Source organism: Ahaetulla prasina, chromosome 5, assembly GCF_028640845.1.
Source record: "Ahaetulla prasina isolate Xishuangbanna chromosome 5, ASM2864084v1, whole genome shotgun sequence".
NCBI classification, from domain to species: Eukaryota; Metazoa; Chordata; class Lepidosauria; order Squamata; family Colubridae; genus Ahaetulla; species Ahaetulla prasina.
Genome location: NC_080543.1, coordinates 80354776 through 80381394, shown reverse-complemented (window position 1 = coordinate 80381394; position 26619 = coordinate 80354776). Strand labels below are relative to the sequence as shown.

Here is a 26619-nt window from a genome sequence, read left to right as displayed (position 1 = left end):
TAAAAAATGTCGTATGACAGGATGTTTAGCAAGTGAGTCCAATGAGCCACAAGAGAGAACCGATGAGATGGCCACCACTTGGCATCCAAGCGTATTGGGCTTTAAGCCCAAGTTCAATCCATCCTGTAAGAAGCCAATAATGTGGGCCAATTCCAGATCTGTAGGAACAATCGACTGCTGAAGGTACCACCTCGAAAAAATCTACCAAGTGGCCTCATAAATGCGGTTTGTCGATGGACAACGAGAGGCCTGAATGGTGGTGATGGCCTGAGCAAAAATGTTGAGTTGTGTCGTGTCCCACTCCTCCGCTGACGGCCGGGTCAGGGAAATCCGAATCAGGCTTGCCTCTGCAGCTCTGCCCAAAGTCCTAGCAAAGTCCTCAGAGCAGGCAGGGGACCAGAAAGTGACTTCAGCAAGATAAGTTCGACTTTTGCCTGACTCAGAGACTGCCAGAAAGCAGATCCTTTATATAGGCCATGGGGTGTGGCTCCATGACTCAGCACTCATTAAGGCCTGCCCCTCCCTTCCTTCTGTTGCCTCCGCCTATCCAATCTTCTGATGCGAGGATTACTCCAATCAGCTGTTGGTAATAAACCCTCCTCAGGCTCACATGCTGTGGAGGAGGGGGAGGGGTCTAGCTGCTCCGTTTGCCTGGGCATGGAGTCAGGGCTGGGGCAGGGAGGTGCTCCTTCTTCTGCAGTTTGTCTGGGCATGGAGCCAGGACTGGGGCCGGGAGGCATACATTCCTCCGTGTTCGGGAGCAGATAAGAAGGCCCCGGCTGCTCTGAGGGCGGGCAAGACACAACAAGTTGAGCTAGGATGCCCCGCTCAACCTCCAAGTGGTGAGATGCAACCACTGGGGTTCCGGATGGATGAGAGCCCCCTGGCAGAGAAGAATTGTGTCGTCTGGTATCCATTGCAGATCCCTACTGTGAGACGAGACCAGGGCAGAATTCCAAATGTAGGTACCATCTTTCCCAGTAACTGGGAAAGAGTTTTCAAAGATGCTGAGCGAGAACAAATGATTCGCCCTGTCAGCTCTTTGAGGCTAAATTGGCGGTCTTGGGTAAGGTAAATCATGGAGAGACTTGTTTCAATTTCCGCCCCCAGGTGAAGAAGTCTCGTGGTGGGAGAGAGATGACTTTTGGACCAGTTTATGGAGAAACCGTGAGTTTGCAGAATGTGTAAAGTAGTAGACAGGTTGTGGAGAGCAGTCTGCTCCGAACGTGACAGGATGAGAATATCATCAAGGTAGAATTGAAGGCAACGGACAGGAAGTGAATATGGCCAATTAACGCCCCAAGACCTTAGAAAACACCCTTGGAGCCGAGACAACCCAAAGGGTAAAGAAGAATACTGAAAATGCTCGCCCTTGTAAGAGAAATGGAGGAATTTCCTATGATCAGGAGCTATGGGTATATGAAGATATGCTTTCGTTAAATCTATGGAGGAGAGATAATATCTCAGGCGAATGGATTCCAAAACTGTATGCAGAGATTGCATTTTAAATTTACGGTACTTGACATAACGGTTTAAAGATTTGAGGTCAAGAATTGCCCTCCATCCCGCCGAGGATTTGCATACCACAAACAGGCAAGAGTAAAAACCGTGACCGCATTGGGATAGCGGCACCCACTGAATGGCATTGATGTTTAGAAGATGGAGAATGGCATCCTCCATAACTGCCTGATTGGCCCTGGTGCGAGATACAGGACAGGTGATGAAGATCCTCGGATAAGAGGAGAGAAATTCTAAGAATAAGCCGAATTGGACCGTGTGTAACACTCATGCATCAGAAATGGAAGATTCCCACTGGTCGGCAAACAGGGAGAGACAATCGCCAATGGGAGGGGAACTAGGACACTTATTTGGGTCTGCGGAACCCCCTGCCCCTACCACCCCTAAAGGCCTCCTAGGGGAAAATCTGAAGCCAGATCTGACCTGTCCATCCTGTTGGTAACTCCCACTGCATTGGAAGGATCGTTGAGGGTGTGAGTGGTAGAAGTTGGTGTCGGAAGTCCGAAAGAACTGATTCTGGGGGTATGATGACACACGTGCCTCAGTTCTTCTGGAAAGGGATGGTAGGACTTTACTCTTGTCTCTTGTCATGATGAGGATGGGGTCAAGGGACTGTCCAAAAAATTTGTCTGCAGAAAAGGGAGTTGATGCTATTCACCACTTGTTTTTAGCGTCCGCCTGCCAATTATGGAGCCAGAGAAGGTGGCGCGATGCTATGGAGGACCCTATGGCCTTAGAAGCAAACCGCCACATTGAGGGTCGCATCAGCAGAATATTCCAATGCAGCAATAATCTTATTGGGGTCTTGATGAGACCTCATATCTGCAGGAGGGGTTCTAGCCTGGAGCTGTTTCAACCATAAAATAGAGGCCCTGTTGAAGAAGGACCGACCAAGCGGCTGATTGGTGACCCTTGACCAAAAAGATGTTCCTCTGGAGGACCCGTAATGTGAGTCACGAAGAAAGGGCTACTATAAGAGTGTTCACTGATGGGACATGAAGGAGATTGGCCATCTCCGGAGCTACATTGTATAAGCGCTTGTCTAGGTTGGATAGATAAGGATCGGAGCCCGGGATCACCCATTGGCGTTGTACTACATCGGTGAAAAGTTTAGGTACTGGCACCGTATCCATGTTCACAGAAGGCTCTGAAAATAGGGTAGCCGACAGATCCTCCCCTGGTGGAGTGTGGTTTTTAGAAGCAGAAGTATCCCCCAGATAGGTTGAGGATTTCCTCCTCAAAAAGGGATTCTTGTTCTGAATGATCAGGGGAGTCGGCCCAACCATGGTCTGAAAAGGAGCATTCCAACTCTGGAGGGTCCTGCTGTTGTTGTGTTCTATGGGCTGATGGCACAGGAGTTTGTTGGAAGCATTAGTCCAGACCAGTGCATCAGCATAAAATCAGCATCAGCAATAAGAGCCCCAAACTCAGGAGGAAGTTGAAAACCCCCAGGATCACTAGAAGATGGGGCTGGAGGGGGTACAGATGATGGTGAAGGTCCAGGTTCTTGGGCCTGAAGTAAGTGCTGTAGTGTTGTGGCTCAGGCCCTGAGCTGCCCCAGCCTGTCCTCATGGAGCAGGATGACTGAGTGTGAGGGGAGGAGCCGACAAGACCTCCCTCTCAGGACCCTCCTCTCTGGCTCCACCCCAGGTTCCAGCTGCAGGCCAGGAGGAGGAGGAGCTGACAAGGCCTCCTCTCCGGACCTCCTCCTCCCTGGCAATGCCCCAAGCTTCAGCTGCTGAGGATCAATCCTGGATCGACCCGAGGCAGCGATGAAGAGATAAGCGTGCGCAGCAGAGGAAAAGGTGTGGCAGGCTCAGAGAGTGCTTAGTCACGGAGCCTCACCCCACAGGGGATAAAAGTGGGTGGAGCTGCCATTGGGCTTTGTGATGGACAAAAAACTACCCAGCGTGTTTTGCAGCTTGGTCGCTCGGGAGTTAAAGGCCTTTCTTTCCAGTAAGCTTGGCAACGGGACTTGGACACGAGTGCTTTTATCTCTGTCCGAAATAAAGACTTCAGAACTTGGCAGGCCTCTGCAATGTCGCTGCCAAGTCTTGTGCTTCCTACAAAAGAATCAGGTCTGTGTCAATAAAAGAACTGTGAAACTCGTGTTTCTCCGTGAATTGGGATGGGGGACAGAACATGTAGCCCCTTCAGAAGGATCCTGAGGTAGTTCCTGAAACAGGGAAGCGCTCTCCACAGGTGGAGACTACACCCCTGAACCTGGGTGGTCCGCAGACCAGTTAGGTAGAGGTAAGACCAGCTGGGTTTCCTGTTGAGGGATAGGAGCCTCCTGAGGAGGAGATGGTGAAGCCTGAGAAGAAAGACCCGGATTGGTCTTTTGCTGAGGGGTTTTGTGCTTGGCCTAGTGTTGGGCCTTCAAAAAGGCTTTATCCAAAGCCTTGTGCTGTCTTTTTTCCTCATTCGTATTTTGGTAAGTTGAGGATCAGGCCGTTTAGTTCTGTTGGAGCCCCCTGAGGATCCTGATGTCCCCTCCCCAGGATCGTTGTTGCGATGAGAATGGGAGGAAGCTTTTTTTTTTAATTAAAAAAGTTTTATTTTAACATTCATATCCAATAACATATTTAATGTACCATCATATACAATTAATCGGACCTGCCCGGTCACCACCCCCTTCCTTTAACTCTCTTCCCTTCTCTACCTTCTTCTACTCTCCACAACCATCCTCCTCTCTTATCTACATCCTCTCCTTCTTCCTCCCTACTCCTTTCTTCTCCTCTTCTATCCTCTTCCTTTCCTCTTCCTTCCTTTCCTCTTCCTTCCTTTCCTCTTCCTCCTCTTCTCTTTCCTACCTCCTTCTCTCTTCTACTTCCTTCTTTCCCATCATTCTGAAGTGGTAGCCAGGCAGCTCCGATCTTACATTAATTATACGTCTTCGATCATCTTTGTACATTGACCATCAATCCATTTTCTACCCTCATCCCCTCCCTCCCTTCCCTTCCTCCCCCACCCCGGACTTCCCAGAACCAAATACAGGGTATAAAACTAACAACAAAAATTAAAATATAACACAAATCATAATCCATAATCCATCCACTCCTTAAAACCTCAACTCCCCTTCCAGAAACAAAGAAAATACATTTCTTCCAATCCATTATATATCAGACCATTCCACTCCTAGAGTTCTCAGAAATTTCCGATTGAGTTAGTGTTTGTTCTTTAAAGTACATAGTTTTTAATATCCAACCTTCATCAATCAATACCAAAACAACGTTCCATCTTCCAATATTCACCATGGGTTCTTCTAAAATGTCTTTCTTCCTTAAGCAGTCTCTTAAAAATAGTTCATATTTCCAACTTAATTTCTTAAATTTTTCTATCCAAGGGTAAACAATAGTCCATCTTTTCACATCTTTGACGTTTATATACATCAAATAATATTAAAAATATCCAATATATCAATTGTAATAATTAAAATCTTCACTTTACCTTGCTTATATCAAATAACATTATTAAAATTACACCTATAACTTATCCAAAATATATCTATTATAACAATTAAATTCTAATTAGCCATATAACATTACATCCATCTCTTAAATATATTTAATCCAAATTCCTAAATTTTACTATCTATCCTCCAAAGTTAAACAATATTCCATCTTCCTATTCCTTTATACCTCAAATATATCAAATAGTACCCCTAAAATTACACATTTATATCCAAAATAAATCATTTACAAAAATTAATCATAATCATATATAATAGAATTAAACATTCTCCCTCCCCTTTTTCTGTCTTACACTTTTTCCATCATCTATTCACCATTCAACTTAACATCTATTAATAAAGAGTTCCCAATCTTTAATACATTAGTGTAGAAATCTCGTGCTTTACAAACTGTATTGAGAAAATACTTTCTTCCTTTATAATTCACTGTTAAACCAGCTGGAACCTCCCATCTAAAATATATCTGATGTTTCTTAAGCTCATCCACTAAAAAGGCAAGTTCTTTTCTCTTTCTTAACATTTTAGGAGGAATTTCCTTCATCATTATTATATCTTGTCCTAATATTTGAAATTTATTTTTATAAAATGCTTGCAAAATTCCATACCTAATCTTCTTATTTGTAAAATAAATAACCACATCTCTCGGTAAACACTTCTGCCTTGCCAACCAAGAATTAACACGATAATTTTTTTCAATATTAACTTCAAAATCTTCTGGTTCCACTCCCTCTATCTGAGCAAAGGCCTGAATAAAAATCTCTTTCAAATTTTCCTCTTTAGATTCTCTTAAGCCCCTTACCCTTATAGCATATTCCATTAATTTATATTGTAATATAACCCTTTCTTCATCTGCCTTATCTACCTTAACCTGAATATCATCTATTTTATTTTCTAAATTCAAATTAATTTGAACTTCATCTATTTTCCTTTGCAAATCTAAATTAATTTGGTTAAGTTCATCCAGTCTTTCTTCTGTCTGAATACTAGATAACAATAATGGAGTAATTGATTCCTTTAATTTTTTCATCTCCCTCCTCTGCTCTTCCACCATATCTTTAAAATCCAGTATTTCTTTCTCCATTTCATTAAATTTTTGATCTATTTCTGAAAGATGAGCCTCCATAAGCTCCTGTAAAAAATTCCTTAGACTGTCTTTAATATCTTCTATCAATTTCCGTATCTGAAGTGAGGAAATTTCCAATATTTTAGAAGTGGAAGTTTAGAAATCTCTTTGCTTGAAGGCCATTTTAAAACTAAGTAATACCAAGAAGAAGAAAAGGAGAGAAAAAAAAGAAAAGAAAAAAAATTTCAATAAGCTTTTCTTCTTAAACACTGTAAGAAAAAGATAATAATAAAGAGATTTTTTTAAAAAAAACCATTTTTTTAAAAAAAAATCTTGTTATATTCTTCTTAAAGGTTCCACGCCAGCAACTGTAATAAGCATTTCCTTAGCTTTCGCTTAGCTTAGCTTTCACTTTCAATACACAAAACGCCATCTTTCATCATCTCCACTCTTGAATGCGAATACCTTTTCTATCAGGGAGTTAAAATCATCTTACAATCAAATGCCAGCACTCCTGTTTTCAGCTCTGTCCGTGTTAGCAATCCTTCAGTAATCCATCAGTCATGGAGATGGACACTGCGTTTTGTTCTGCCATTTGCAGAAGCGTTCTGGATTCTGGAGCTTTTTTCGAGCTATAGAAGGAGCGTTCCCAACAAACCACCAGAAATCTTCCTGGGGCTTTCCTTGGGGGCTCTACTTCAGCCCGAATGCTCACCTCCCCCTCTTTGCCCGAGGTTAGAGATTTACAAGTTGCTGACAGCAGATAAACGCTGTCTAAAAAGCTCTACAGAATCACACAGAACTGGCGGACTAAAATAGCCGGCCATTAACGAAGCGTAGCCACCGGAAGCCTCGAGAATGGGAGGAAGCTTGATGCAAGCGCTTTCTTCTGTATTCTGCCATCATAATACACCCTGATACGACACAGGCCAGATACAGATATTAAAAGTGTAGAATCAGTTCAGAAATAGTCTGGAGACTATTGGAATGACAAAATGGCCATTTGCAATAGATTCCGGAATATCGCTAGGCCGAGAGGCCAGTAACGCAATTCCAAAATGGCATCCTGTATTTTCACGCACAATGAGAATGGTGCCCAGAAAAAAATTAGCCCCAGGCTGATGGCAGGCTGAGCTTAGTGCCTGTGCTAAAGCGCTCTCAATTAGTATCCCCCTCCACCGGCCGGTGACTTACGGGGAAACTGCTGTAGGAAATCCTCCTGAGAAGCCGCTAGACAGCTGAGCGGTGTATTTGCGAGATCGGCAAAGAGATAAGTCCGGATGGAACGCCGATCAATGTAGCGCGGCTCTATCGAACGCCAGGCAAGAGCTGCTCAGCGGTTTCTGTAAAACGCAGCTAAACTAGGCTCCAGTTGATGGATTGAGGCTAGGAGCCAGGCAAAGACTCCAATGTCGCTGGAGTCTGCCGAATCGGAGATCTGCCTGCCAGTAGTTCGATGCCGCTCCGCAGCCGTCAGCAGGGTCGGACTAAGAGTCCTTCATGCTGCCAAGTCAGGATTTGAAGAATTGTTAAAGGCTGAAATTGAAATATTTGTCAGAGAAACGAAAGACACGTTCGTGCAGCTTGGGACCAAGTCAAAAAACTGGAGCCCAACAGGAAGAGGTGGGGCTTGAAAGTGTTTGCAGACTCGGTCCTCCAAGCTTGACAGATGAGGCAAATCCTTGTCTGACTGCCATTTTCTCCGATGTGGAGAATAGCTAGAAGAGATAAGAATACATTCTTAAATCAACAGTGCAAAGAAATAGAAAAAAAAACAATAGAATAGGGAGGACCAGAGATCTCTTCAAGAAAATTGGAGATATGAAGGGAACATTTCATGCAAAGATGGGCATGATAAAGGACCAAAGTGGCAGGGACCTAACAGAGGCAGAAGAGATTAAGAGGTGGCAAAATTATACAGAATGGACTTAACATCCCTGATAAATCCCGATGGGGTGGTCACTGATCTTGAGCCAGACATCTTAGAATGTGAAGTCAAATGGGCCTTAGGAAATATGAACAACAACAAAGCTAGTAGAGGAGACAATATTCCAGCTGAGCTATTCAAAATCTTAAAAGACGATGCAGTAAAAGTACTACACTCAATTTGTCAGCAAATTTGGAAAACTCAGCAGTGGCCACAGGGTTAGAAAAGGTCAGTTTACATTCCAATTCCAAAGAAAGGCAATGCCAAAGAATTTTCAAACTATCGCACCACTGCACTCATTTCACATGCTAGTAAGGTTATGCTTAAAATCCTACAAGCTAGGCTCCAGCAGTATGTGGAGCGAGAACTACCAAAAGTACAGGCAGGATTTCGAAGAGGCAGAGGAACTAGAGATCAAATTGCCAACATACGCTGGATCATGGAGAAAGCTAGGGAGTTCCAGAAAATTATCTACTTCTGCTTCATTGACTATGCTAGTGTGGATCACAACAAATTGTGCCAAATTCTTAAAGAGATGGGTATACCAGACCATCTCATTTGTCTCTTGAGAAACCTGTATGCGAGTCAAGAAGCAACAGTGAGAACTGGACACGGAATCACTGATTGGTTCAAAATTGGGAAAGGAGTCTGGCAAGGCTGTATACTATCGCCCTGCCCATTTAACTTATATGCAGAGCACATCATGAGAAAGGTGGGGCTGGATGAATCAAAAGTTGGAATTACAATTGCCGGGAGAAATATCAACAATCTCAGATAAGCAGATGATACCACTCTAATGGCAGAAAGCAAAGAAGTACTAAAAAACCTCTTGATGCGAGTGAAGGAGAGTGCAAAAGTTGGCTTGAAACTCAACATTAAGAAGACTAAGATCGTGGCATCCGGCCCTCTCAATTCCTGGCAGATAGATGGGGAAGAAATGGATCTAGTGACAGATTTTATTTTCCTGGGCTCCAAGATCACCACAGATGGGGACTGCAGCCAAGAAATTAAAAGACGCTTGTTCCTGGGGAGGAAAGCTATGGCAAATCTAGACAGCGTACTAAAAAGCAGAGACATCACCCTGCCAACAAAAGTGTGTATAGTCAAGGCTATGGTTTTCCCAGTTGCCATCTACGGTTGTGAAAGTTGGACCATAAGAAAGGCTGAGTGCCAAAGAATTGAGGCCTTTGAACTCTGGTGCTGGAGAAGACTCCTGCGAGTCCCTTGGACTGCAAGGCGAACAAACAAGTCAGTCCTAGAGGAGATCAACCCTGACTGCTCTTTAGAAGGCCAGATCCTGAAGATGAAACTGAAATACTTTTGCCACCTAATGAGAAGGAAGGACTCACTGGAGAAGAGCCTAATGATGGGAAAGATTGAGGGCAAAAGAAGAAAGGGACGACAGAGAACAAGGTGGTTGGATGGAGTCACTAAAGCAGTAAGCGTGAGCATAAATGGACTCCAGAGGATGGTAGAGGATAGGAAGGCCTGGAGGAACGTTGTCCATGGGGTCGCAATGGGTCTGACACGACTTCGCAACTAACCACAAATATTAAATTTATTTTGTTCTCTGTTCATAATTTGTGAACAATCATTCTTAGATATTCAAATCTGAGCTTGGACAGAAAACTAGTAAACAATTAAAGAACCCGTAGAAAGATTGGGTAGGTGGCATTTCAAAACTAGATATTCATTTAGGGAATTCTGATTAGTACAGGCTGAAGCAAATATTATGGTAGCTTTTACATATCCAAAGTCTCTCTTACCTTTCCAAAAGATCCCTGGCCTAGTACTTTAAGGAGTTCAAATTGTGAAGGATCTGCTTTTTCATGCCCTTCTTTGACATGATATGTTATTGCAATCTCTTTAATATTGCCTTCTTCCTAGAAAATAAAATAAAGTGGGTTCAATAGAGTTGTCATTTTTAAAAATATGTTTATTAGGAGATATCATGCAATAATAAAAGTAAACATATAATATAAATTTAAATAAAAGAAAAAGTGCAAGTGGATGTTAAAAAAGTAAATGGAGGAAAGAAAAAGAATAAAGAATTTATATAAAAGATCGACTTCATTTTCTTTACAGCAGATAAATAAATTAAATGTCAACCCTCCCCTTTTAAGGTTATGTCATAATCCCATTCTTTCCATATTTCCCTTTCCTAAACATTGAATCCATTAATCAACAATTCATTTTTCCATTGCCAGCAAAAAGTCCATAAATGGTTTCTAGTCACTAATAAAAGTACTTGTTGCCTTCTCCCTAATTAAACAAGTCAATTTTGCACTGAGTGGAGTTTATTTCAGAAGATTTTTTTAAAGACACATTTAATGAAAAAAACATTAATAAGACAAAAACAGATTTTATTGAATATAATTTTGATGCAACAGGAAAAACAGACAAGTAGTCATGATTAATGCTGCACTAAACTGTACGCTCTGGATGTCATAGCAAAAAAATTTAGAAGTTCCCATTATGAAGCATATGAGAAATGAGAAGCACTGATTTGGACAGCTCCTTTCCATGTCTACATTTAGCACAAAGTAATTAGACTTACTAAAGAAGAGTTTGTAGATTACTCTAGGTTTCACTAATCAAAGAAATGAGTTTATATCTCTATTTAAACATTTATTTACTAAAAGCAGTCATGTTTGTATCTAGTCACTCCTCCAAGGTCAAACAGGGCAACGTATACAAAATGTTTATTTTGTATACGTTTATAAGAATGTATATGTTTATAAGAACAGTTTTTTCCCGAAGGCCATCACTCTGCTAAACAAATAATTCCATCAACAGTGTCAAACTATTTACTGAATCTGCACTACTATTAATCTTCTCATAGTTCCCATCACCAATCTCTTTCCATTTATGACCGTATGACTATAACTTGTTGCTGGCAATCCTTATGATTTATATTGATATATTGACCATCAATTGTGTTGTAAATGTTGTACCTTGATGAACGTATCTTTTTTTTTTTATGTACACTGAGAGCATATGCACCAAGACAAATTCCTTGTGTGTCCAATCACACTTGGCCAATAAAAATTCTATTCTATTCTATTCTATTTTATCATCTTTGGAAAATAAGATTTGGCTCAGTCAAATCATGGCTCCCCACTTCCATCTCCGAAGACAAAATTGATGCTTGGAGTTAAAATGGCTGGATATTGGCTGGATCTTCAAAAGTCAGTTTTCCATTCCTGATCTAAGTAAATTGATTAGTGGCACATTTAGAAGAAATGGTAATTTATTTAAGCAACTAAACTAGATTAAGGATATAGGAACTGTACAGTATATACCCGAATGAATTAGCTGCAATAACTTGACACTGATACATTAGTTATTGAAACAAATACCGCTTTTCCTTTTGGGCACTAGGCTTATTTTCGGGGATGTCTTTTTTTTTTTTCTTCCCTCTCTCCTCCACCTGTCTGTCCCACTGAAAGGCCACCATGGAGCTCCTGCCCACTGAAGCTATCTCATTCATCACAGTTTGATTTTGCTTGAGATGCAGGAGAGGGAGAAAGATCAGAAGTGCCTGCACAATGGGCGGGCAGGGTGAGGAAAACACTTTCAGAAAGTAATCTGCGAGTGGGGAGGATTTTCCTGCTGCCCCTCTTTTCCTTGGGGATGATTTATGCAAGAACAAAGCAAACCCTTTCAGTCTAACAAAATACACTTCTACATACATCTACAGGCCAGCGGAAAGTGGGTTGGGTGAGCTACCATTTCAGCGGGCAGAGACACTTTGGCACCCTTGCAAAGGGCAGATGGATGGAGGAGGGAGGGGAGATCGCCCCAATCTCCTTTGCACTCCAAAACCCCATCTTCCCTGTCGTGTCCCACTCCTCCGCTGACGGCCGGGTCAGGGAAATCCAAATCAGGCGTGCCTCTGCAGCTCTGCCAAAGTCCTAGCAAAGTTCTCAAGGCAGGCAGGAGACCAGAAAGTGATTTCAGCAAGATAAGGTAGACTTTGCCTGACTCAGAGAATGCCAGAAAGCAGATCCTTTATATAGGCCATGGGGTGTGGCTCCATGACTCAGCACTTATCCCGGCCTGCCCCTCTCTTCCTTCTGTTGACGCCGCTTATCAATTCTCCTGAAGCGAGGGTCACTCCAGTCTGTAGCTGTTGGTAATTGACCTTCCTCAGGTTCACATGCTGTGGGGGAGGGGAGGGGTCTAGTTGCTCTGTTTGCCTGGGCATGGAGCCAGGGCTGGGGCCGGGAGGCATGCTAGGACATTTCTCAGCTTTCGGAAGCAGATAAGAAGGCCCCAGCTGCGGGGAAAGCGGACGAGGCACAACATTCCCTGCCCACCAAGCCAGCCTGGTGGCCTTTTCTCATCTTCTCTATAATTAGTGTCACACCAAAATGTTGTCAAATAGTGTCATTTGTGATGTGGTCAAGAAGGGAGATGCCCGATACCCAATGGAGCGTTAGCATTTCCATGGCATGGAGATAGCTTTTGGTCCCTGCTGTTGCTGCCCAGCATTCAGTGCCATACAGTGCAAAAGGGCAGATGGTTGACTTGTAAATCTTACATTTAAGACAAGTAGGCATTCATCTGTCATAAGACACCAGTGAGTTCTTGCCAACATGTCCAGGCTGCATTCACCCTTGCTCACATCTCGTCATTAATATCGCTATTGCCTTGGAGGTGGGATCCCAGATACTGAAAAATGTCCACCTTCTTTAGATTTTCTCCATTGATTTGAAGCGTTCCAGTCTGTCAGCTTTCTTGATGTTGAGGCAGAGTCCGAAATGGTTGAGGCGATTATTCCATGTTTGAACTTGCTCCTGTAGTTTGCCTCTGGTGGTGGAAGCAAGCATAACATCATCAGCATAGAGCAGGGGTGTCAAACTGGATTTCTTCGAGGGGTGGATCAGCGCTGTAGTTCTCCATGGGCCAGCAGGGGGGAGACAGGACAAACGCCTCCTGCAGCACTCTGCTGGCCAAAATGGGGTGCAGGGAAGCCACATACCTCTGCCCCGTTTTTGGCCTGAACGGCCTCCTGCAGCACTTTACCAGGCAAAACAGGGCACGGGGGTCACACGCATCCTGTTTTAGCCAGCAGAGGCACTACAGGCCAGTCCTTTCAATATTTCCAGGCCAGCCCCATGGGCTGGATTTAAGCACCTGTTGGCCGGATCCAGCCCGCAGGCCTTGAATTTAGCAACCCTGGAATGGAGCATAGTCCAGGGTGTGTTCTGCTACAGGTCATGTGTGATGGTATCCAGTGGTGAAATTCAAATTTTTTTACTACCGGTTCTGTGGGCATGGCTTGGTGGGCTTGGCAGGGAAAAGATACTGCAAAATCTCCATTCCCACCCCACTCTGGGACAAGCCAGAGGTGGTATTTACCGGTTCTCCAGACTACTCAAAATTTCCATTACCGGTTCTCCAGAACCTGGCAGAACCTGCTGAATTTCAATTCTGATGGCATCCATGACCAGTATAAACAAAAGTGGTGACAGTGCAGAACCTTGGTGTATTCCAACCATCACTGGGAATCTGTTGGAGAGACCAGCTGGGCATCACACTTGGCTGCTGGTGTTGTGTAGCATTTTGACTCAGTCAATGAGTGGTTCAGGTACTCCGTGATCCCAGAGGGCATACCAGATCAGTTTTGTTATATTTATTTATTTTTGTAATAAGTTTTTATTTTATTTTATAACATACAAAAATTTCAGTTGAACAATATGTTGACTGGGTACAACTCATTTTATGAAATAATAATCAAAGTGTTTACAACAATATTCATTGCATTAGCATCAATAATAACAACAACAACCACCTCATATATTTTAAGAAGATACTTGGTTGATACCTAGGACCCTGGCAGCAACCCGTATCAACCATTAGCACCAGTCAATGGTATTTATGACACATCTTTAAATGTTCAACTGACTGAGTTTCATGTTTAATGAATAAAAGAAATAATAATAACCATATTTGTCTAACCAATTTAAGATACCTTCCTTATATTACTGATCCTTCTATATATTTCCTTATTTCTAGCTCCTGTTTTTGTCAGCTAACCGTTGATAAAAAAAGTCCCAAGTTGAAAAATATTCAGTTTCTTTCCCTTAATTATAAGTCTTAGCTTATCCATTTCTGCACATTCTAATACTTTTTAATCACATTTTCATCTGTTGGGATCTCTTCACTTTTCCATTGTTGTGCAAATACTATTCTAGCTGCCATCAATACATGTAAAATCAAATATATGTTATAGTTTTGTTATATTTAGAAATGTCAGATAAATGAGTCAGAGGGCATATTATATCCTTGTATTACATTTTATATCAAAATTTGAATCTAGTTTGGTCCATGTTGTTGTCTAAGTAGATGAATGAGGATATTCACTGGAATCTAGACTACCAAATAGGAATGTCAAAAAAAACTAACTATGAGAAGCATAAATCTAGAGACAAAGTATGATGTGTTCTATCACAAATAGTCCAGACATAGCTGTGAAATTTCTCATTCCTTTAGCAAGTTGTTCAGAATTTGGATAAGTTGTCTTCTTGAATCTGTGAAATGATAATTCAACCCAGATGTAAATGGATTTTCTGGTTCTTTTCCATCCCCCAGTGTTATACCAAAGTGTTCTTGGCATATTACATTAAAGTCTGTTGAAAGTCTAAGGAGTTTTAACTTCTTTAATATTAAGGCACTAAAAATTATCAGCACTCAAGATTATTTTTACTTTATGGCACACCTTAAACAATTTGAGAAATTCTAATCTAATGATGTACTCGCTACAGGTAGTCCTTGGCTTACAACTGCAACTGGTACTAGTGATGTGATCTTTAACTAAGTCAAGCCCAATTTTGCAATCCTTTTGCTACAGCTGTTAAGCCATTCAATGCAGTTAAGTGAATAACGGCGAATCTTGGTGAATCTGGCTTTCACTGTATTAGTTTGTTGGAAGCCCCTTGTAAATGGTGATCATGTGATGATACATGCCAGGTTGTCAAGTGTCCAAAGTTTTATCACGTGACTATGCGGAAGCTGCAACAATCATAAGTGCAAGGACTAGTGGCAAGTCACTTTTTTGTTTGTTAAAAAAATCTGGGAAAAATTACAATTATTTCATCCAAATATTCAACATTATTGAAAAGCAACTTACCAAATATAATTTAAAATATTCTGAGGTTTACAAATTATGTCACAAAATGTATATTTTAATTTTAAAACATTTGTACTTAGCTTTGTAAAATAAGCTACAGGAAAAACAAATATCAGCATGAACAAATATCAGCATGAACAGGATGCAGGTGGGCTTGTTGATCACGTACCTGGCTCCTTGCTGTGTGACAACAGCCCTGCCCGAGCTGTTGGAGGTGCTTGCCGGGATGGCGGTTGAGACCTCTAGACTTATGGTCATGGGGGATTTCAACTTGCCATCTGCTGGTGTGGCATCTTCGGCGGCTCGGGAGTTCATGGCCTCCAAGACGGCCATGGACTTGACTCAAGTAGTTGACGGCCCTACGCACATTGGGGGAGGCACACTAGACTTGATTTTTGTCTCTGGGCAGTGGCTGAATGACCTGGAATTGGGTGATTTAGTTATTGAGCCTTTGTCATGGTTGGATCGTTCTCTTCTTTGTCTGGATTTTCGGACCGCTACTCAACACCGCAGGGAGACGGGGCCAATGCGTTGGTTCCATCCCAGGCACCTGATGGACACGGAGAGGTTCCTGACGGAGCTTGGGCCATTCCCTGAGGATCTGGCCCACGGCACGGCCGAAGAACTAGTCGCGGCCTGGGAACGGGCCACGGCGGGGGCTTTGGACCGTGTCGTCCCTTTGCGGCCTCTGACCCGGCGCAGAGCTCAATCAGCTCCTTGGTTTTCTGAGCTGAGGGAGATGAAGCGCCGGAAAAGACACCTAGAGAGTGCCTGGAGATCCAGCCGTTCGGGAGCTGACCGAACACTGGTTAGTGTCACATATTCAGACCTACCTTGTGGCACTGAGGGAGGCTAAGCGTACTTACGTTTCCTCCTTTATTGCATCGGCAGATGGCCGCCCTGTTTCGGGTGACCCGCTCTCCCCTACAGCAGGAGGTGCGGGATGACACCTTGCAGGGGTGTGCCGAGGATTTTAGTGTGTATCTGCACAATAAAATCGCTCAGCTTCGGGACGGGTTGGACCAAAATTGGGTAGAGTCAGGTGAGATGTCGGAGCCTCGTCTTGTTGAGATTGTCTGGGATGAGTTTGATCCTGTGGCTCCTGAGGACGTGGACAGGTTGCTGGGAAGGCTTAATGCCACCACATGTTTACTGGACCGATGTCCCTCCTGGTTGGTGCTGGCCACACAGGAGGTGACACGGGGCTGGCTCCAGGGAATTATTAATGCTTCTTTGTAGGAGGGTGTTGTCCTTACCACCTTGAAAGAGGCGGTGGTGAGACCCCTCTTCAAGAAGCCTTCCCTGGACCCAGCCGTTTTAGGTAATTACCGTCCTGTCTCCAACCTTTGCTTTGTGGCGAAGGTTGTAGAGAGTGTGGTGGCACGCCAGCTACCCCAGTACCTGGATGAATCGGTCTATCTGGACCCGTTCCAGTCCAGTTTTCGGCCTGGGTACAGCACGGAGACAGCTTTGGTCGCGTTGGCTGATGATCTCTGGAGGGCTCGGGACAGGGGTTATTCCTCTGCCCTGGGCCTGTTAGACCTCTCAGCGGCTTTTGATACCATCGACCATGGTATCCTGCTGCGCCACTTGGGGAGTCTGGGAATGGGAGGCACCGTTTTTCGGTGGTTCTCCTCCTATCTCTGACCGGTCGCAGACGGTGTTGGCAGGGGAGCAGAGTTTGACTGTGAGGCGCCTCATGTGTGGGGTGCCGCAGGGGTCGATTCTCTCGCCCCTCCTGTTCAACATCTATATGAAGCCACTGGGTGAGATCATCAGTAGTTTTGGGGTGAGTTATCAACTGTATCCTGATGACACGCAGCTGTACTTTTCCACCCCAGGCCACCCCAACAAAGCTGTCAAAGTGCTGTCCCGGTGTCTGGAAGCTATACGGGTCTGGATGGGGAGAAGCAGGCTCAAGCTCAACCCCTCCAAGACGGAGTGGCTGTGGATGCCGGTATCCCAGTACAGTCAGCTGCACCCACGGCTGACTGTTGGGGGCGAGTAATTGGCCCCTATGGAGAGGGTGCACAATTTAGGCATTCTCCTGGATGGGTGGTTGTCTTTTGAAGAACATTTGACGACCGTCTCCGGGAGAGCTTTTTATCAGGTACGCCTGATTCGCCAGTTGCGCCCCTTTCTTGACCGGGATTTCTTATGCACAGTCACTCATGCTCGTTACCTCTCGCCTGGACTACTGCAATGCTCTCTACATGAGGCTCCCCTTGAAGAGCACCCGGAAGCTCCAGTTGGTCCAGAATGCAGCTGCACGGGTGATAGAGGGAGCTGCTCGTGGCTCCCATATAACACCAATTCTGCGCAAGCTGCACTGGCTGCCTGTGGTCTTCCGGGTGCACTTCAAGGTGTTGGTTACCACCTTTAAAGCGCTCCATGGCTTAGGACCGGGTTATTTACAGGACCGCCTACTGCCACCGTTTGCCTCCCACCGACCCATGCGCTCTCACAGAGAGGGATTCCTTAGGGTGCCGTCAGCCAAGCAATGTCGGTTGGCGGCCCCCAGAGGAAGCGCCTTCTCTGTGGGGGCTCCTACCCTATGGAACGAACTTCCCCCTGGACTCTGACAACTCCCTGACCTTCGGACCTTCCGCCGCGAGCTCAAGACATACCTATTTTTCCGCGCGGGACTGGCATAGAATTTTTAGATGTTATTATTGGGTTTTTAATTTTTAATTGGGTTTTATGGTTTTTAAATGTATTTTAAATTGGGGCCAAGTTTTTTAGTTATTGTTTTATCTGTATTGTGTTATTGATTGTTGTTTTTACTTGGCTGTAAACCGCCCTGAGTCCTTCGGGAGAAGGGCGATATACAAATTATATTATTATTATTATTATTATTATTATTATTATTATTATTATTATTATTATTATTATTATTATTATTATTATTATTATTATTATTAACAAGAACTGTTAAATTTCACTATAAAAAAGCTAAATTACAGTGCATGGTGATACTTTTGCTGTTAAAATTTGGGGGAGAGGTCCACAGTGGAATTTTGAAATAAATGTTTGAACCCACATTACAAAAAAATTAAGAGATTAAAGTTTCTTGAAGAATATTGAATATATTTTAATGCTCTTAAAATTATACTAATTCAACAAATGATTTGTTCATATTTATTAACCATCTAAGACAAGGTTTGATGTTGATTATATTAAGTTGGAAGTATAAAATGAAGGCAGGAAACAAGTAAAAAAAAACAATATATCAGATACTTGCCCTACTATCATTGTCTCTAGGTTTAATATCCATAAATTTGTTAATTCAATTTTGGAAACAGAATATTATTTAAGAATGTGAATATTTAAATCTGAATTATACACCAACAATGTGGAATACATCCAGTATCATGCATGAGTTACCTATCAAAACAGTTTCAGTATCCTTAGGTGAAAACAAGAGATGAAATCTACTTACCTTCCTTACCAGTCCGGAAGTGCTTCGCTTGTGCATGCATGTCACATGCACGCACAGACCTGTGCATGTGTAAAAACTTACGCGCATGTGCAAAGGATAAAAAGCACAATGCTTCCTGGTTAAAAACAGGAAAATGACATCCGGGCGGGTGGGCAGAGCTTTGCTCTGCCATTGGTACCGGATCGCTGAACTACCGGCCATGATCGCTACCGAATCATGTGATCCAGTCCGATCCAGGAAAACTTCATACCTGGTGAAAACCAGTCTGAAATGAATACATAGTTCCGGTAAGTACCTCTGCATTCTAAGCTGAATATGACAAAATAAACTGATTCTGAATTGGAATGTTAACATCAGTTTGTATGTTGATCGTGGGAAAGTGGAGAATGGAGCTTTTGAAGATTTATCTAACAGGATACAACTCAGTCCAATTTGAAGATTTGAAAAAAAGCACATTAATTGATTCACTATAACTGAGGATGAACATTTACTGTTATGGCTTAAAAATACTATATTTAGCCCAAAGGAGTGTTATCCTTCCTGAAATCTGTTATTCTTGCTTCCAGACACAGTCTATAGCAAATTATTATTTGATGAAAATGGTAGGATTCCGTCTGCCTTAATCACAGAAGTAAGAGAATTGACTAAATTAACCTTAAGTGTAACTGAAAGCAGCCAGCTACCTAGCTATAGGGAAACATTTAGGATCTAATACTGCATTATTTTTGTTCCCCTACCAAGTATCTTATCTCATTCTTTGTTAGGATAAATCCTATGGAAGACTATGGTGTCTACTTCAATTCAGGAAATTTCAGATGGACCAAAATAATTATCATGGTTTCAATCCAGTACTTGTTTACATTCAAGAAAGTTTATCAGAAACAACAGACATTCAAATAAAATTCATGCTAATAATTTATTTATTATTTATTTATTAATCATATTTGTATACCGCCCTATCTCCCGAAGGACTCAGGGTGGTTAACAGGCACATAAAAACACATAAATACAGAGTAAAAACAATTAAAAACTTATTCTAAAAGCCAAATATTTAAAACAATATAAAAATAAAACCCATTTAAAACCCATAAATTTAAAATCTAATTCAGTCCTGCGCAAATAAATAAGTGTGTTTTAAGCTCGCGGCGGAAGGTCCGGAGGTCCGGAAGTTGACGAAGTCCTGGGAGTAGTTCGTTCCAGAGGGTGGGAGCCCCCACAGAGAAGGCCCTTCCCCTGGGCGTCGCCAGACGACATTGCCTCGCTGATGGCACCCTGAGGAGTCCCTCTCTGTGAGAGCGCACGGGTCGGTGAGAGGTATTCGGTAGCAGTAGGCGGTCCCGTAAGTAACCCGGCCCTATGCCATGGAGCGCTTTAAAGGTGGTTACCAAAACCTTGAAGCGCACCCGGAAGGCCACAGGTAGCCAGTGCAGTCTGCGCAGGATAGGTGTCATGCGGGAGCCACGAGGGGCTCCCTCTATCACCTGCGCAGCCGCATTCTGGACTAACTGCAGCCTCCAGATGCCCTTCAAGGGGAGCCCCATGTAGAGAGCATTGCAGTAATCCAGGCGAGACGTCACGAGGGCGTAAGTGACCGTGCATAGGGCATCCTGGTCTAGAAAGGGGCGCAACTGGCGCACCAGGCGAACCTGGTGAAAAGCTCTCCTGGAGACGGCCGTCAAATGATCTTCGAAAGACAGCCGTTCATCCAGGAGGACGCCTAAGTTGCGCACCCTCTCCATCGGGGCCAATGACTCGCCACCGACAGTCAGCCGCGGACTCAGCTGACTGTACCGGGATGCCGGCATCCACAGCCACTCTGTCTTGGAGGGATTGAGCTTGAGCCTGTTTCTCCCCATCCAGACCCGTACGGCTTCCAGACACCGGGACAGCACTTTGATAGCTTCGTTGGGGTGGTCCGGTGTGGAAAGGTACAGCTGGGTGTCATCCGTGTACAGCTGGTACCTCACACCGAAACCACTGATGATCTCACCCAGAGGCTTCATATAGATGTTGAACAGAAGGGGCGAGAGGATCGACCCCTGCGGCACCCCACAAGTGAGGCGCCTCGGGGCCGACCTCTGCCCTCCTGTCAACACCGTCTGCGACCGATCGGAGAGATAGGAGGAGAACCACCGATAAATGGTGCCTCCCACTCCCAATCCCTCCAACCGGCGCAGCAGGATACCATGGTCGATGGTATCAAAAGCCGCTGAGAGGTCTAATAGGACCAGGGCAGAGGAACAACCCCTATCCCTGGCCCTCCAGAGATCATCCACCAACGCGACCAAAGCCGTCTCCGTGCTGTAACCGGGCCGGAAACCGGACTGGAACGGGTCTAGATAGACAGTTTCATCCAGGTGTAAGGGAAACTGATATGCCACCATACTCTCTACAACCTTCGCCGCGAAGCGAAGATTGGAGACCGGACGATAATTACCTAAAACACCGGGTCCAGGGAAGGCTTCTTGAGGAGGGGCCTCACCACCGCCTCTTTCAAGGCGGCCGGAAAGACACCCTCCACCAAAGAAGCAGTCGTAATCGCCTGGAGCCAGCCTCGTGTCACCTCCTGAGTGGCCAGCACCAGCCAGGAGGGGCACGGGTCCAGTAAACACGTGGTGGCATTCAACCTACCCAACAACCTGTCCATGTCCTCGGGAGCCACAGGGTCAAACTCATCCCAAACAACGTCACCAAGACCACCCTCGGACGTCTCACCTGAGTCACCGCAATTTTGGTCCAACCCGTCCCGAAGCTGAACAATTTTATAAACTCCTCAGCACGTCCCTGCAGCGGGTCATCCTGCTCCCCCTGGTGAAGGAGGGAGCGAGTCACCCGAAACAGGGCGGCTGGGCGGTTATCTGCCGACGCAATGAGGGAGGAGGCGTAGCAACGCCTCGCTTCCCTCAATGCCACTAGGTAAGCCCTATTATAGGACTTCACTAGTGTCCGATCAGCCTCTGAACGGCTAGACCTCCAAGAACTCTCTAGGCGTCTTCTCCGGCGCTTCATCCCCCTCAGCTCCTCGGACAACCAAGGAGCCGGTTGGGACCTGCGCCGGGTCAGAGGCCGCAAAGGCACGACACGATCTAAGGCCCCCGCCGCGGCCCGTTCCCAGGCCGCAACAAGTTCCTCAGACGTACCGTGAGCCAGAACCTCAGGAAATGGCCCAAGCTCCGTCCGGAACCTCTCCGGGTCCATCAGGCGCCTGGGACGGAACCAACGCATCGGCTCCGTCTCCCTGCGGTGTTGGATGGCGGTCAGAAAGTCCAGACGAAGGAGAGAGTGATCTGACCATGACAAAGGTTCAATGACTATTTCCTTCAAGTCCAGATCTCTCAACCACTGACCAGAGATAAAAATCAGATCCAGTGTACCACCCCCAGTGTGAGTAGGGTCATCAACTACTTGAGTCAGGTCCAAGGCCGTCATGGAGGCCGTGAACTCCCGAGCCGCTGTCGACGACGAGCCGGAAGATGGCAAGTTAAAATCCCCCATGACTAAAAGTTGGGGGTCTCAACCGCCACCCCAGCAAGCACCTCCAGGAGCTCGGGCAGGGCAGCTGTCACGCAGCAAGGAGCCAGGTACGCGACCAGCAAGCCCATCTGACATCTATGGCCCCATTTCACAAAGAGGGATTCACACCCGGCAATCTGAGGCACAGTGGTCTCCCTCGGCTCCAGACTCTCTCTAATCACAACCGCCACCCCCCCACCCCTACCCTGGGCTCTCGGTTGATGGAATGCACGGAAACCCGGCGGGCACATCTGCACCAGGGGCACGCCCCCTTCTGCGCCCAACCAGGTCTCCGTAATGCCTGTAAAGTCCACGGCACCCCCCTGAATAAGATCGTAGATTAGGGGGGCCTTATTGGCCACGGTCCGTGCATTACACAGCATCAGCCGAAGGCCCGGGCTCTGAGGGTCTTGACCATCCGGGGAACGGGAAAAGTCTGAGGGCTCGGGGCGCGCGATCGCCTGCAAGCATCGAGCGCGCACCCCCTTAACACGATCCGAGCCTCCACTTCCGCCATATCTGCCCCTCCCCCATACCGTGCAAATAGCACCACCCTCAACCAGTGGAACACGAACTCCCCCCGCAACCCTCGGACCTATTACACCGCCACGAGCATGCGCAGGAACTGGTACCCCACCCGACGGGTTTCCCGGGGGCACCTCGCAGGCGCAAGAGTTTCTGTACCGAATAGCGTAAACAAATCGTAGAAATAACACTTCGCTAGGAGATAGAAGTCGACGGGAGATGATAATTGTCCAGGATGGCAGGAAACTAGTCAATAGTTCTTCACATGGATACCCATCGTCCGATGGTGGCTGACACATGATGACAAATAGGCTAAAGATGGAAAAGGTGGAAAAAATAGCCCAGTCCTAAAATCCATGGGGAAACGAGGTGGGTGGGTCTTCTACCACCACCAGCAATGTCTACAGCTGTTTTTGGGTACATCCTCCGGCAGATCTCAAATCGGTCTCCAAGCCTCTTCCATCACAGTTCCTAGGAACAATCCTGGCCAAAGAATCCCAAAAGGCCATATAAGTGCCGATGACAGTGCACATTAATAATAATGGAAGAAGCGGGCCCACAAAGGCCAGGACACCTCCAATATCCACCGCGCCAGTTCCCTCCGCTAAGATGGTCCAAAGCTGAAGATCCCTCCAGGCAAGCCCCATGCTCCAGTTAGTCTAGAAACTGGCCATAGGCCAGAAGCCTGACCACTCCTCCGATCCAGGGCCTTTTCCTAAAAACCGGGCCAGGCACCTCTGAGGAAGGCCGGTATGATGTAATAGGCCGCAGGTCCCAAACGCGGCAGAAGCGGGGTAAAACGTCCTCAAAGAGCCTCCCATGCAGGGAAGGCAGTGGAAAAGCCGGTAATAACTCTCAACCCCCTTCGCCCCGAAAAAACCAGGCTGGGGGGAGGTAAACATACCAAGGGTAGCCCAATGCTCAATAGTCGCGATGAACAAGCCACGATGAGCCGACGAGCCGACGGGCCGCGGCCTCACCTCGCACCCAGGAAATGGCCGCCGTTCGCCACTCGCCCTCACCCGGCCTCGTTCTCGGCAACCGTGACACCGAGAAGGCCCGCAGACCTCTCCCACGGCTGCCGAGAAGATGACAAAGCGGGCCGGGGGGTGTAAGCAGCTCGGCTAGCCACCTGGACACTGCCATCCCACGCCGAACATCCCGTCGGCGGCTCCGATCACCTAGCAAGCCGCCATCTTGTGCATGCGCAGAGCCTTGTCTCCATTATTAAATAACATTATTTTCCTTTCTCTAGCCTGCTTATGGATCATAACTGCCTATTTAAGTCAGCTAGAAAAAAGCCATTATCATTTCACCCCCGAGAAAGGCTCAAAAACAGGAAAACCTGCTCAAGTGATTGCGGATAATCTGGTGTATTTCTTAAAGAAGAAAGACATTGACAAAAGCTTGAAACCACTGGAAGAGATTCTACAAATGTTAATAATGGCTGTGAAAGTGGTGCCATGCACTGGGTAGAGGTCAAGCCAGAACATCCACTCTGCTGGAGCTGACTGACTGGTCTAAAGGTGTATATGAGTCAACTTTGATGTGCAAAGTGAGAGTGAGAGCCAATTTGGAAAGTGTATGAGAAACTCATATGAAATTTGTCACACTAATTGATTTTTTAATTAATATATGAGCACTTGATATAATCAATAGCTATTAATGAAGAGGAAAGAGAAAAAGATTAATAACAATGAATTCCTTCAAATAGTTACTGAGCATTAACATTTAATTAATAATTTAACCTGTTTCATGTAATCATCTTTAATAATTAAATATTTTAATGATTTAATAGTTTGGTGTAGGGGTTAAGGTGCTGTCATAGAAACCAGGAGACTGGATTTTAGTTCCACCGTAGGCATGAAAGCCAGATAGGTAAATATGAGCCAGTCTCTCTTTCTCAGCCCAACCATTTCACTAAGTTATTGTTGGAAAAACAAGAGAAGGAAGGAACATTATCCGTGTTTGCTGCCTTGAGTTACCTAGGAATAAAGGCTAAACTCTAATAAATAAAAATAAAATAAACACTTCACTGAGTCTTCCTTCTAAGCATAACATAGCAGAATGTACAATTTCCCCATATAACACATTATTTTGTCACAACCTTACAGCAGGTTTATAAGGAGGACCAATACGATTTTTCCTATGCTACTCATTGGGAAAGACAGGATGGAAATAAATGGTTTGCCTTAAATTACCCAAAGTATTCACATTCAGGGTGAAATTCCAATCAGAATTTTCCTGATTTATAGCTTATTCTTTATAACTTAGTCATTTCTATATCATCCTTAGTCATTGTGAAATACCAACTGAATAGTTTTATATTCCTAGTTTTAAACAACTGACATTTATCTTTGATGAATGCTATAATCATTAACTATTTAATATTATTACTTGACTATCAAGCTACCCCAGTGAAATTAGCTTTTTATTTGTACATATATAAAATTACTATACTTTTTTTCCAAACAGCACTGTAGATAGACTAAGTTATATAAGCTTTTGCATTAAATTATCTGCAGGAATCCAAATTAATAGCCTCTCCAACAATTGCTTTCACTAATGAAGGGGTTGTAATTGATTCTAAGCTTTAAATAGAATCTATATTCCTATAACTTAAGAATTATTTTGTGTTCTCCACTCTGGGATGCTAAGCAGGTAAGGAAGTAAAAATTTATTTATGCTAAATAATCACATGACATACATTATCCTATAAATTACTATATAAAAATAGAAACTTAAAATTTGTTTTAGTACATCTTTCATGAACAGCAATACACCATGCAATTAACACAACCCTAAACCATAAAGTAGTAGTAGTTACACAAAATTTTGCAACAAACCCAGATGTCATCACTAGGTTGTCCATTAAAGGAAGAATCACAAAGCCTCTACCCTTACTACATAATGAACATAAAAAGACGATTAAGAATATGATCAATAGATTAAATTTTCTTTAATGAATAGGTACAGCATACCAAGTTTCCTACAAAGTAGTTTAATTGTATTTGTTAGGAAATGGCTATTTGTCTAACTAGTTGGTCAGGCAATATATAAATGAACAATTTACTTTTGCAGTCAGAAAGGTATTATATTACCTTAAAACTGTATTGCATCATCATGCATCCTGATTGGCTGAGCTCTGTAGCCAATGTACTTAAGGAAAGCTGAATTATGGTTTGTGTGAACACTACACCATTTTACCTGATGATATGCTGTAACTCTATATTTGATCTTTGCATGATCATTGGTTGATCATGGCTTTTAATTGTTTCTCTAATATTTATTGACTGTTTTTTTACTGAACTTTGTTCCTGAATGAAACTAAAGAAGATCTGTTTTATTGTATTTTTTTAAAACTGGTAAGAAGACCTTATATTCGAAAAAATATTCCTGGACTGATCTTTGTATCACTTTATATGTGTATGACTTGGATGGTTTTTTTGAACTATAATTTTGCTTTTTCCCTAAAAGTAAAATATTATCGAAACCCAGTTTGTTTGTATGTTAACTGTTATTATCCATAATCATTCTCGGTCACTTCCCTGCGTAAAGGGTAAAGGGTAATCTGCTCAATAACACACAACATCGGTTGTGAGATAAAACTATCCTTAACAGTATTTTCTTCCTAATAATGCTGATGGAAATATGACAAATCTAGTTGGTGTGAAACTCTGCTCTGTGTATAGAATGCTGATGTGAAAGGAAATCACAAAGAAGGATTTATTACCAGAATAATTCAATTTTGGGCTGCAGACCTAAGTTAATGTCCTGTTGTTTCACTTTCAGATGTGCTTTCTCAGTTTCTTGCATTGAAAAATTGAATGTAACGATCATATTAAATCCAACTCTATTCCCTTTAACCAGGGAAATGTAAAACTATCTCAAAGGATTAAAGGAAATAAATAAAGGTTATTCTTTTATAAATTGTAACAAATATAATACCAAAGTGTGAGACTATCTGTTTGCTGTTTTCTGACTATGCAAAGTAACCACAATTGGTAATGTAGTCAATTGTGGAGAC

General features: G+C 44.1%; 1 protein-coding gene across 1 annotated transcript in view; it reads right to left on the bottom strand.

Annotated features, from left to right (window-relative positions):
• The window catches only part of RPS6KA3 (ribosomal protein S6 kinase A3), a 179149-nt gene that overhangs the window by 109833 nt on the left and 42697 nt on the right, over positions 1-26619 (bottom strand). The window contains exon 3 of the mRNA XM_058185843.1: positions 9747-9863. Within this exon, the coding sequence (XP_058041826.1) occupies positions 9747-9863 (117 nt within the window). The remainder of the gene's footprint in view (positions 1-9746; positions 9864-26619) is intronic.